Source organism: Cricetulus griseus (genome assembly GCF_003668045.3).
Source record: "Cricetulus griseus strain 17A/GY chromosome 1 unlocalized genomic scaffold, alternate assembly CriGri-PICRH-1.0 chr1_1, whole genome shotgun sequence".
Classification (NCBI taxonomy): Eukaryota; Metazoa; Chordata; class Mammalia; order Rodentia; family Cricetidae; genus Cricetulus; species Cricetulus griseus.
Genome location: NW_023276807.1, coordinates 273144473 through 273157613, shown reverse-complemented (window position 1 = coordinate 273157613; position 13141 = coordinate 273144473). Strand labels below are relative to the sequence as shown.

The 13141-nt window shown below is 42.1% G+C and overlaps 1 protein-coding gene across 1 annotated transcript in view; it reads left to right on the top strand.

Annotated features, from left to right (window-relative positions):
• The window catches only part of LOC100761462 (sodium leak channel non-selective protein), an 81261-nt gene that overhangs the window by 63790 nt on the left and 4330 nt on the right, over positions 1-13141 (top strand). The window contains exons 22-27 of the mRNA XM_035453371.1: positions 642-735; positions 2927-3059; positions 3717-3832; positions 6457-6614; positions 9080-9230; positions 10952-11101. Coding sequence (XP_035309262.1) covers positions 642-735; positions 2927-3059; positions 3717-3832; positions 6457-6614; positions 9080-9230; positions 10952-11101 — 802 coding nt within the window. The remainder of the gene's footprint in view (positions 1-641; positions 736-2926; positions 3060-3716; positions 3833-6456; positions 6615-9079; positions 9231-10951; positions 11102-13141) is intronic.

Below are 13141 nucleotides of genomic sequence, written 5' to 3'. Positions count from 1 at the left end.
TAATCTGTTGAAAAATAAAATAAAACACATATTTTAAAAGACATTTTACAATTGACAAAGGCAGGCATTTTTATTTTAGAATCCTTAGAAAATGCAAAAAACAAAACCACTCCTAATTTCAGAAGTTTTTCTCTCATGTATTTCTCTGAAATGCTCTATTACTTTATTGAGAGTGAAACAGTTTTGAGACGACTTTCTTTTTCAGCAAAGTGTAGAACATTAGAACCTACGAAATCACTCTCTATGAGAAAATCATTTCCAAAAGCTCATCTTCCACATATGGAAGTGTCTGCTGTTGTTATCTTAAAGGTTCTAATACAACAAAACGCATGCAAATGCCTCTCTGGCAGGTGATTTATTTGGTAATGGCTGAGTCTTCTTTTATGACCAAGCAAAGGGAAGGATGACTTCTTAGTAGCCAAAGCTCACTCAATCATTCAAGATGAGAGCCAGTAAGTTGGTGACCCTGTGAGAGCTGGCTTGTCAGGCAGCCATACCGCCAGCAAGAGGCTTTAAGCGTTGGTAATCGGAACCTGGTAACCAAGCTTGCAAAAGCCACCTGTTTGGTGGTGACCACCCGTATTGCTTCATGGCAATGACAACTCATGCAATCCCCATTCTGTTTTCTTTTCTTAAATTAGGCATGCCAATTTTTCCTCAGCTGGCAAAGCTATTACTGTATTGTTCCGAATCGTCACAGGGGAAGACTGGAACAAGATTATGCATGATTGTATGGTAAATATCCCCTCATCATTTTCAGTGCCACAACATAAACTCACGTGCACATGGCAGTGGTATCCTTGTTAGCATAAAGGCCTTGTGTTTAAAATAAAGAATAATCTGGCCATCTCGTCCATAAGTTGCACTTTTTAACATTACAAGATCTGAATATAAAGACCAAAATATTCACGTAACATAACTTATGCTATTATAATAGTAATTAACAGTGAGCATTGTTCTTTGACATGGGATAATACTCTTGTACACTCTAAAGATTTGTCACTCCCATTGGTTTATTATTGTGCCTGGGCTTTGACTGTGAGTTGTCACATGAACTCAGGTGTGAGTTCTTCCATTTGTGGTATTGTGTTGGTACTAAAAAGAATTCAAAGACTGAAGCATTATTTTGGACTAGGGATACTAACCTGTGCCATAAGTACCATTTCACCTTGATGGGTTGCCCCTCCTTTAGGCCATAAGATCTATGAGCACAGGAACCTTGCCATTTGGGAATTGCTTTACCTCAGTGCCTAGATTAGTAGCCAGGCAGGAAGTATAGGTGGGGCTACCAGACTAGGAGAATTGTGGGAAGAGGAAATGCAGAGATGAAGTTTCCAGCCAGCCACAGAGGAAGCAAGATGAGAATGCCTTACAGAGAAAGGCATAGAGCTAAACATAGATAGAATTATGGGTTAATTTATTAGTAATAAGCCTGAGCAATAGGTCAGACAGTTTATAACATGCCTCTGTGTGTTTATTTGGGACTGAATGTCAGCTACAGGACCAGGCAGGACAGAAACTGTGTCTACAGTTCTTTCCTTCCTATCCTTCATAGATTAGCCATCAAAACAAGGACATTTATTTAACACATTTGTCAGACACTCACCAAGTACCTGGTTTGTCCTGGGCAAAGGCCTTCTGCTGGTCCAGAGGTTCCTCAAGGCATGTGTGCCTTGTGGTCTGAGCCACTCCTCCCTTTGGTAGCTGATTTTCTGTCCAATAAGTCTGTATCATCCTCTGGTCATGGTATTAACACTTGCTTCTTCATGCATTTTTTGCCCACATTTAAAGCTATGGGTCATATATTCTTACAGCATTCTAGTATTTCTTGTTTGGACATGCATAACAGTTCTAGGGAATCATGGAGTTAAACTTTCTTCCTTTCCCCTCCCTCTCACCTCATAGATATCAATGATGCCCTACAGACATCCAGTGAGGGAGCCTGTGCTGTCCAGGCAGGAAGTTGCTAGGCATGTGTGGCTCAATATTGAGCTACTGAAATGTGACTAGTTGCATCTGAAGAACTGTTTTACATTCCATTCATCTTCGTTTAATGTTAATTAATATAAATTAAATTTAAATTATCACATGGAGCTAATGGCCCTTTTGCTGGCAACTGTGATGTTAAAGTGTGGTCAGCATTCAGGGAACAGGGGTGTGTCTTTGTTATTAGTCTGTCCCTAACCCTTGGCACAAATATAGCACCTAGTAGTGTAGGCTTAGGGAATTTTAAAAATGAAAACTAGAATCCCAATTTATCAAGTCAGGTACAACACAAGACAGAGTTCAATAAATCCTACACAGGAGACCCAAAAGAGTATGTAGGAACACAGAAGAAAGAGCCAGTTATTCTGGTTAAGAGAAACCAGGACAGTATCACAGAAAGGTTTGTGGATCTGACAGAATGCACGGCTTTTCATTACCGAACCTAATATGTTTCTGTAACATTTCATTTTGGTGCCTCGGATGGGGGATTAGTCCTTACACAACTTGAATGTGAATTTGGCATGTGCATTCTGCTTATGTACAAACTGATCCCATTGCTTAAGTCAGAAAAAAAATTAAGTTTCTCTTTATTTGACTCTCTAAAGTTTGACCCTAGGGACTCCTGGTGAGGATGGGAAGGGTATCTCCCATGGGAAGCCTGTTCATTTCCATTTTGCTTCTATCAACAGCACTGAACTGGGGCATCTACAAGACCAAAAACCTAGCACAGATGAAACACTCTTGTGGAGTCCTGCTGCAAATGGTCTGTGTGTGTGTGTGTGTGTGTGTGTGTGTGTGTGTGTGTGTGTGTGTGTGTGATGGCTTTAAATTAACCACATCCCATACTGTCAAGAATATGTTCACTAGGTACTGCAGTCAGAAGACATCTGTGCCCTTCCATTCCTTCACCCTTGCCTTCGTGTCCCCCACTGCCTTACAGGTTCAGCCTCCATTTTGTACTCCAGATGAATTTACATACTGGGCAACAGACTGTGGCAATTACGCAGGGGCACTTATGTACTTCTGCTCCTTCTATGTCATCATCGCCTACATCATGCTGAATCTGCTTGTAGGTAAGAGATGTTCGTGGAATTATTTTTTCATCTCTTCAAACTCAGGTACTTAGATAATTATGTACAATTTTCAAGTAATTATTCTGGGTTGCTTGGGGCGGGTGTTTCATGGCATTAATTATAAATTGTTGCCTCTCAACCCAGGAGCTGAAAAGAGCTTTGAAAGGCATGGAAATGGCAGTTGATTGCAGTTTTGAGAGTTGTCCTATTTATTATGCTCATTAATTCCCAAAGAGCTTTTCCTATGGATTGGGCTGAACACAAATCAGGGAGGGCTACTTCCATAGCCTCAAAATGTAATATTTTTTGTTTTAAAAGATATATTTTGTCCACCCAGCTGTGGGGCAACCCAGATCCCAATATGACCTCTTAAAATGCCCTGGAATGCTCAAGTAAGAGCAGAGGCAGATGGTATGAATGTCTACACAGAGTGTTTTTGAGGTGATAACCATTCTGTTTTGGAAAGGCAAGTGTCAAATAAATAGCTTTGTCCAACTGAGAGATAGGCCAACTTGGAAACTGTACTGAAATCACTTTGGAAAAAATTGGCTTTATAATGTGAGTGATAACATCTATTATTTATAATAGATGTTTTACTTTTTCTAAAAAGTGACATATTAGCATACTTGTCTAACCCCTGAATTTTTTTCTCCTTAGCCATAATTGTGGAGAATTTCTCCTTGTTTTATTCCACTGAAGAGGACCAGCTTTTAAGTTACAACGACCTTCGCCATTTTCAAATTATATGGAACATGGTGGATGATAAAAGAGAGGTAAGAACTATGGGTGTGGCTCACTTGCTTTCCAAGCACACATAGGATCCTGGTTTTGGTCCCCAACACCACATAAAATTGGGTGTGGTGGTTCATGATTGTATTCCCAACACTTGGGAACTGGAAGCAGGAGAGTCAGATGTTCAAGGTCTTCCTCAACCTGGAAACCTGGTCATTGTTTCCTGCTCCATCTCAAAGAGAATAAATGACCTGTTTCAAGAGCCTTCAGGCTAAGAACTGATGTAGACTAAATTTGGAACTGTCACCGCTGCATTGCAGAAACATGCTATTGAGTCAGGATGAGTACAAAAGGACCAGGAGCAGAATGGCCTCATCTCATGTTCCTTCCAACCACGAGCAGCCTAGTCTTCAGACTTTCAGGAGGTCAGCAAAGGAAGAAAGCTAAACGGCATCTGTCCTGGCCTTGAGCAGAGGGAAGGAATTTGCAGCTCCCAGAGGGAAAGCCTACCACAGACTTACCATCCCCTCAGCCTTCAGCAGCCATCTAGATGAAATACACATATGAGTTACAAGTGATGTCTGAGGATGTAGCTCAGGGGTTGAGTGTTTGCTGAGCATGCATGAAGCCTGTCTTAAATAACCAGCACCAGCAAAATTTAATTAGTTACATGGAGGCCTGTTTATTTTGAACAGTTTCTATGTTAGTATGTAAGTATCTTAACCAGTATTTCCAAGAATTAGACAACATACAGACAACTTCCTTGTTCTCACTTTCCTTCTTTCCCTCCCCTTCCTTCCCCTTTCACCTCGTCGGCATTCTGCATGTTCTTCTCTTCTTCTTCCTGTACCTCCTTTTCATCTTTACCTTACCAAAGTCTGGCACAGTTCTAGGCACTGAGGTAAGGCAATTCCCAAATGGCAAGTTTTCTGTGCCCACAGATCTTATGGCCTAAATGAGGGTGACCCACCAAGATGAAATGGTGCTTATGGTGCAGGTTAGTATCCCTAGTCCAAAATAATGCTTCAGACTTTGAATTCTTTTTAGGACCAACACAATACCATAAATGGAAGAACTCATACCTGAGTTCATGTGACAACTCAGTCAAAGCCCAGGCACACTAATAATATTATACAAAATTACTTCCAGGATATGTGTATAACGCATATTTGAAACATTAATTCATGGCACCTGCACCTGTAATCATAGTACATGGCAGGCAGAAGCAGGAAGATCAGGAGTTTGACAACCTTAAGTTTAAGGGTGACCTGGGATACACAAGAACTTGTTTTGAAAAGATTAAAATTTAAAAAAATACATGAATGAATTTTATGAATAGACTTGAATCCTATTCCCAATATCATTCATTCTGTAGATGAAAATATTCCAAAGTCCATAAACCCAAAATTTGAAACACTTCTGACCCTAACATTTCGGTAGGAGACATTCAACTCAATTAGTTCCAGAAATTCTGAGTGTGTTGAAGAAGGCAAAAATCGGATGGGTTGGGGTAGATCCTTTAACTAAGAAGGTCATGAATGTGTGGGTGAAGAGGAGATGGTTGAGCTCACATCAATAAATAAGGAAAGTTCAACCGTGGAAAGATCCATCCTGGGAAGACCCAGACATAGTTCAGGAAGACTTTCGAGTAGAAAGGCAAGGACTGGCATAGTTGACATAAGTAAGGGTCTGGAGGACAAGGTGTGGTCATGACCCAGGGTCTGCAAAACAAGGTGTGGCCTCTTCATCCCACTTTACTTTCTGCCTATGTTAGTACTCCTTGGCCCCCAACTGAGCTCCAGTTTCTTGTGAACTTGTAGAGAACAGGGATATCTGGTCTGGTTCTTCTGTGTCATCTAGATATGTATTTGTCTCTGTAACTGTTACCCACCCAAACTTGATCTCACCTGATAAGTGCAGGAAAGACCCCACACCCATTCACACTGACATCCTAATGACTATTAATAAGCCCTAGACCACCAGGTTCATTCAAAGATACAGTCAGAGTTGGTGTATTCGGCTGTGTTACATGGAATAAAGTGATAGCTTTTAGAGTCTCAGTGTCCAGATTTATCCTAGAAGGAAAGCAAAACTGAAGCCTCATTGTCATATATGAAAGTTGTTCAGATACTTCCCAAAGAAGCCTTTCAGTGGGAACAAAATAACAAATGTTAAGAAGTCCCTAAGTCCTAAATTAAGTGAGGAGGGTTGGGTACATGTATACTGCCTACTCTTAGGAAGATAATTCTCCAAGGTTTCATGTGCAGAGGTGGGTAGAATGCCAAGCATACGGACTAAGGGCTGTCCCCAGGGAAAGCTGCATGGGTTTTCCTCACCCTCACTGGCTGAAGTTTACACTATGAAAACCCATTGGGCCAGAGGAACAGAAGGCTATTGACCAGTACTTCACATCATATGCTTAGCACACATCAACTGCCCAGCTTTCAAAGAGACTAATGACTTTCTTCCTATCTGGTGCTATTTACCCTAGTGATCCCCCTGCCTCTGCCTCCTTGATATTTGGATTATAAGCCTGAGCTACCAGTCTTGGCTCATAGATTTATGTTGTTGTCTGGGTTTCCATGTAAAAAAGATATCCCTTCCCAGTGAATCCCTAGGATCTCCTGATGACTCACTTTGCTGGCCCTTGTGCTGCCTCACTCAGGGTGTGATCCCCACTTTCCGAGTGAAGTTCCTGCTACGGCTGCTGCGTGGGAGGCTGGAAGTGGACCTAGACAAAGACAAGCTCCTGTTTAAGCACATGTGTTATGAGATGGAGAGGCTACACAATGGTGGTGATGTCACCTTCCATGATGTCTTGAGGTATGCAGCTGGTTTTATAGCCCAATGTCACAGAGATTTTCTGAGGTCAGAAATGAAAGATGTGGCATACAGCAGCCCACAAATTCAGCTGCCAATGATGTTTAAAGCCTTTGCTGCCATAAAGTCATGGTGATAAGGCAAGTAGTCTTCTCACTGCCTCATAATGATCATGTCTGATCACTACCTCACATGAAAAGTATAGGAAGCAGTGGCCTGCTGTCCCAGAAGGAAAGAAAGAGAAGACCCGGAGGGAGTGGTTCTGTGTCTTTGCTTTGGGATGAAGGTGTGATCCTGTAAGAGTTAAGTGACTTGGTCAGGGTCACTTGGTTCCATGACAAATATGGAGCTGAAATCCTTATCTTCTCATTCAAAATGGTCTGGTAAGAATCTGTCCCACCTGCTCCTTCACAACTGCCCCTGCTGCTTAAAACTTTACATTTTCTACATATTTTATGAGCACAAAGGCTCAAACTCAGCTCTACCTTTCAGTATTTCTTAGGAGTCCCTCTGTGTTATCTTGCTAGAGCCAATGTTCTCAAGTCCCAACAACAGAAGTTTATTGCTCATGACTCTAGAAGCAAGAAACCTGAAGTCAAGGGCAGTGTTGGTTCTTTGTGAGACTGTGAAGAAGAATCCATTGCAACTTTCTCCTAGACTTTGAGGGGCTTCTTGCAATTTTTATCTACCAGTGTGATCTACATTGTGATCTCTGCCTTCATCTTCAAAGGCCATATTCTCTCTCTCTCTCTCTCTCTCTCTCTCTCTCTCTCTCTCTCTCTGTGCGTGTGTGTGCGTGCGTGCGTGCGTGCGTGCGTGTGTGTGTGTGTGTGTCTGCCACATCTTAACTGGGTCTTCGGTGATCTCCACACATAAGGTCACAACCTCAAGCTCTTGACATATATCTTAAAGTATCATTTATGTTCCACAAGTCCTTTCAAGTTACAGTGTCATTTGACCTCAACTGAGTATTATTTAATAAGCTAACATAGAACTTATGCCCCATATCAAAGAAATATAGAACTTATGCCCCATATCAAAGAAACTAGTGGAAAGATCTATTTCAATATAGCTGATTTCCTTCATAATAGCATGTAAAACTTCATTGTAGGACACCTTTCACAAACTTCCCTGTCAGAGGTATCTGTGACACAAAAACTGGCTAGAACATTTGACCGACTGTAGCTATTTTACTCATGTTGCATGTACCTGTCAGGTTCAATGTTGGGTATTGTCACAAATTTGGGGAGTCATTCAAGTAAATAAAACTCTACTTATGCCTAAAAGTAGAAGGTCAGGCCAGCAAAGGAAGGGCTCGGGGAAAGTTCCCTAAAGTTACCAATTTTGCCTCTTGCTGTCATTTTGTCGATGGGTAAGCTAAGGAGCACAGAGAAAGATGGGGCAGGATCATGTGTGAGAAAGAATGCCATCCCCTCAGAATGCTGATCTCTCCTTGTGGTGGCACAGTGTTTTTAGGTTGACCATGAAGCCCCCAGACCTACAGTTGTATTAATACTTAACATTTGGCCTCTCTGGAGCATTGTAGTGCATCTGATTACAAGGGCAAAGCCAATGGTGGTGACGTTGGTCCTCCATGCCCCACAGAAGTTAAGTAATAGTAAAATTGCTGATGAGTCTGGAGGACTTAGAAGCATTTTATGAAACACAATGCACAATTTTCCTCCACAATGGGAGTTCACTTAGCAAAGAAGAGAAAGTCAATGACCCAGTACTCCTGAAGTTACTATGCTATGATTTGGGATCTGGTGGTGGCCTCAAGCTCACAACAGAGGTTGTATGAGAGTCCAAGGTGCTGAAGCTACACTCAAGTGTATAGTACTACAAGATAGGTCTATATTCCCCTTTGGTCAGTCCCTGCTAGGAATTATCTAACTGCCCCTCCGCACAAAAATGTTAGTTTTACTTACCATGGTCTGGACCTGTTGAGCCAAGGTCTAAATGAGAGTTGTGATTAGTCAGCTTTAGCTTTGTGTCTTCTGAAATTAATAAAGAAGACACAGAGTGATAAATGAAATAGACAGGGAAGTGCAGTGGGGCACACACAACTCACAAGCAAGGATATCAACCATCTGTAATTAGAGCTAACCACAAAGAAACAGTGGAAGGAATAATCTTCTTTCTGCAGAGAACATTCTAGAGTATGTACTTGACAGCTAGAGCTGTCAGAGTCTTCTTCAGCATAGGCACTTAGATACATTCACTGTTCGAAGTATCTCATAGATATTAGCTTGCCAGATTATTCAATGAGATAGGTGCCAAGACCATCCTCAGCATTCACACAAGAGAAAGGAGCCACAGAGGTGACACAACCAGCCCCTCATCCAATTACAGATGGCATCAAATGTTACACTGAGTGTCTGGAAAGATGTGTTCTCTGCATTTTGAACACCAGAGGCTCTAAACACCAGAGGACTCTAACCAGTGTCGCTGCTGTTCCTGTATTCTAGCATGCTCTCCTACCGCTCTGTGGACATCAGGAAGAGTCTGCAGCTGGAGGAGCTGCTGGCAAGGGAGCAGCTGGAGTATACAATAGAGGAGGAGGTGGCTAAGCAGACCATTCGCATGTGGCTGAAGAAGTGCTTGAAACGCATCAGGGCTGTGAGTGAACCACGAGCACCAGGGCTGGTGGCTTTCCTTTCCTGTTGCTGTGATAAAGTACTCTGGCAAAAGCAGCTTAAATGAGAAAGGCTTATCCTGGCTCACAGTTCAAGGGTACTGTCCATTATACAGGGGAAGTCAAGATGGTAGGAGTTTAATCACATGACATGTGTTATGTAATCACATCACATCGAGGATCAGGAAATGGAGGGAATGGATATATGCCAGTATTCAGCCCACTATCCACATTTTGTATAGTCTGGGATCCCTTTCTCATAGAAAGGTCCCACTCACAGTTATGGTAAGTCTTCCCACACCAGTAATCAAGATAATCGCCCACAAGCATGCCCAGAAACCCATCTCTCAAACGATTCTGGCTTCCATCCAGTTGACAATTAACACCGACACACACACACACACACACACACACACTCAGAACAAGAAGGGCAAAAGATAAGAATGTCCTCAACAGAACAACCCTCCAACAACTGGCCTGATACCCCTAAAAGTGCACCATCTTCATCCACTCAGGGTGTCTGGTGCTGCTACAGCCTTAACTCCACTCCAGCTTCAGGCTCATTCCCCTCAGCAGGCTCCACCACACATCTCAACTGAATCAAATTTGTATAGCATGAAGGTTTAAAAAGCAATTTATGGATATTAAAATATTTATGATCTCCATTTATTAAACTCAACTGTAGAAAATCCCAAAATATCTACTGGGATAAAATCTGCAAAACTACTTTTAAATTGCTGCAGAAAGTTCCAACATATGGTTTATCATGTTGCCTGGTCTCTGAAGACCATCTCTTATGGAATTTTAATGATGTGCCTGCTGCCTCCTCAACTGTAAGTTTGTATGAGACTCTCACTTGTTAGTGACTGTATACTCCATTAGAATATACTGTGTTTCTAATGAGTACTTCTATTGGGCAATTAATGTTTATGAATGCTTTTGACTTATACTTCACATACAGAGAAGAAAGGCAAAACAGTCAGTAAATGCTTTTTACAATGCAATTAATGTTATGTAAGATTTGTTTGATCCTGTCCTTCAGAACAACACCCACCACAGAAACATGCACTTCTGTTAGAGGAAAATTAACTCTAAGAAAATAAACACTCTAACCCAACCTTCTAGAGCAAGGCCAGCTGCCGACTGCAACCCAATCATAGCAAGGCCACTATAGCTCTGCTGATTATATGGATTACAAATGTCCTGCTCAGACCCTACGAGAGAAGCCATGGCCAGGGAAAAAAAAAGCTACTGCTGAATTGGCCTACCAGGCTGCCCTATAAAGTCCAGAACCAAGACAGAAGTACGAATTTCCTCCTCATCTACTAAAGACTCTCTGGTGCTTACAACTTTCAGGAAAGTGGGGGAAGGAGGCTGGTATTGGTTAAATAAGGATAGAATTAAATAAGAAGGGAAAATAAAACACATTAGTGATTTTAAATGACATATAAACTAGCAGAGATGAGCATAACAAGTCCAATTGTTCTACAAATATAAAAGGTGGGAGATGCCTCTAATCTACAGGGCTCATATGTCAATCTAGCAGTCTCAAAACTAGTTTGAGATTCTTACTTGGAACTTACTAAAAGGGCAGCAAATCCATGGGTCTTCAGAGAGGGTAGAAAACACTGTGATGGGTGGGAGTGGGGCAAAGAAGCCAGGCACCTACCTTTCCTCCTTATGAAAGCACAGCATCTTCCTGCAGAAACAGCAGCAGTCATGCAGCATCATCCACAGCCTGAGGGAGAGCCAGCAGCAAGAGCTGAGTCGATTCCTGAACCCTCCCAGCATCGAGACCACCCAGCCAAGCGAGGACACTAATGCCAACAGCCAGGACCACAATACGCAACCTGAGGTAGGAGATGAGGTACCCTTCATCCAAGGATCTTCTGTGGCAGTTGATTCTGGCCACAGACATTTCAAAGTGACAGCATTTTTTTTTTTTTTTTTTTTTTTTTTTTTTTTTTGGTTTTTCGAGACAGGGTTTCTCTATGTAGCTTTGGAGCCTATCCTGGCACTTGTTCTGGAGACTAGGCTGGCCTCGAACTCACAGAGATTCGCCTGCCTCTGCCTCCCAAGTGCTGGGATTAAAGGCGTGTGCCACCAATTCCCGGCCAAGTGACAGCATTTTTAAGGCGACCTTTCGTTGCAAAAGAACCAAAAATAATGAGAACATGTACATCCAGATATTTTTATCACTTAGAATCCAGTTGAGGGTTTTGCTTTGTTTTTTGTTTTGGTAAAATTGTGATTTGTATGGTGTGTTAGTGAACTTTCTGTTAATAAACAAAATACCTGAGATAATCAACTTAGAAGCAGGGAAGGCTTTCTTGGCTCTCCGTTTGAGATGTTTCAGTCCAGGGGTGGCTGACTCACTATATAGGACTATAGTAAAGTAGTACACCATGATGACAGTGTGTGGGGAAATGTGGTGTCCAGGGAGCATGAGAGAGAGGAAGGGGATGGAACTCCAAATTCCTCAAGGACAGCCCCCACCCCACCCCCATAATAACTCAACTTTCTCCCACTAGGCTTTACATCCTAAACATTTTACCACCTCCCATTAGTATCTTAGGCTGGAGAAACAAACCATCAACTTATAGGCCATTCAAGATCCAAACTACAGAAAACATATACTAAAAGCAGTTAACATCCTGAGTGTTAATTACTTGTTTCTTTTTGTCATAACAGCTAAGCTTGAGCATAGAAATATGTGCTTTAAATGATTATGATTTAAATGAAGCTTTGCCATAAATATTTTCTTCCCCTCAGCACACCATGGAAATTTTCAGTAAAATGAGCAAAATACATGCACTTGGCTTTCAATCTTCTTCAATAATCAAATGCATTTGGAGATTTATCCTTTCTTATTTGGGCAGCAGAGGAGCATATAGAATTAAGAAAAAAATATTTGAGTAGCTTCTGTCTACTAAAACACAGCTAATTTCATTTTCAAAGTTTTTCTACATGTGTATTCAGAAACAAAACAACAACCACAAAAGCCAGAGAGCCTTGTGCTATGAGAAGCAGCTGTCAGGGAGACCCCACACCTTTATGTGGCTGCAATGATTTGATGCTAATCACCTGGAATCCATCCAGCACACTGTGCAGTGCCTCCAGTTTCGATGAGCCCATGATGCTCAGCAACATAGGGACAAATTGGAGCATAAGGCTCCATGGCCCAGAAGAGGCTCCAAATGGACCTGTTATGTTCTGGTACAGTTTTGTGTGAGTTTCATGATTCTCTACAAGAAACCAGGAATCACTCTCCTACTTCTTCACAGACTCTATAGGAGGAGTCAGTGGCCCTGCTGCAGGTCTGACCCAGAGACATCTGGCAATGCTTTATGAGGAGGAGCCAGATCAGGTTGAGACAGACACTTGAGACAGGACCAATAAAGGGGAAGTAATTATTTCAGAGCTCTCACAAAGGTATCCAAAAGTCGAAGTGGGGGTTGGTGTTTAAGGGTTTAAAGTATTGTGAAAAACCAAGACCGTAAGGGGCTGGAGGGGCAGCTGTCATTCCAGATGACCCAAGGACAGTTTGCTATACCCACATCTGACAGCTCAAGAACACCCATCACTCTAGCTCCAAGGCATCCAATGCCCCCTCCTCACCCCTATGGGTACCTGTACATGTATGTCATTCAGTTTTGCAGATACACACACACACACAGAGAGAGAGAGAGAGAGAGAGAGAGAGAGAGAGAGAGAGAGAGAGGGACGGACAGACAGACAGACAGACAGACAGACAGATAGGTAAAGTAAATCTAACAAAAAGAAGATGACAGTGGTTAGGAAAGAGCAAGGTATCAGGTGAGTTAGAAATGGAGGCAACATGCCTACAAGTCCTCAGCACCAGGTAGTCATCAGTTTGGGCTTCCCCAGGGCCATC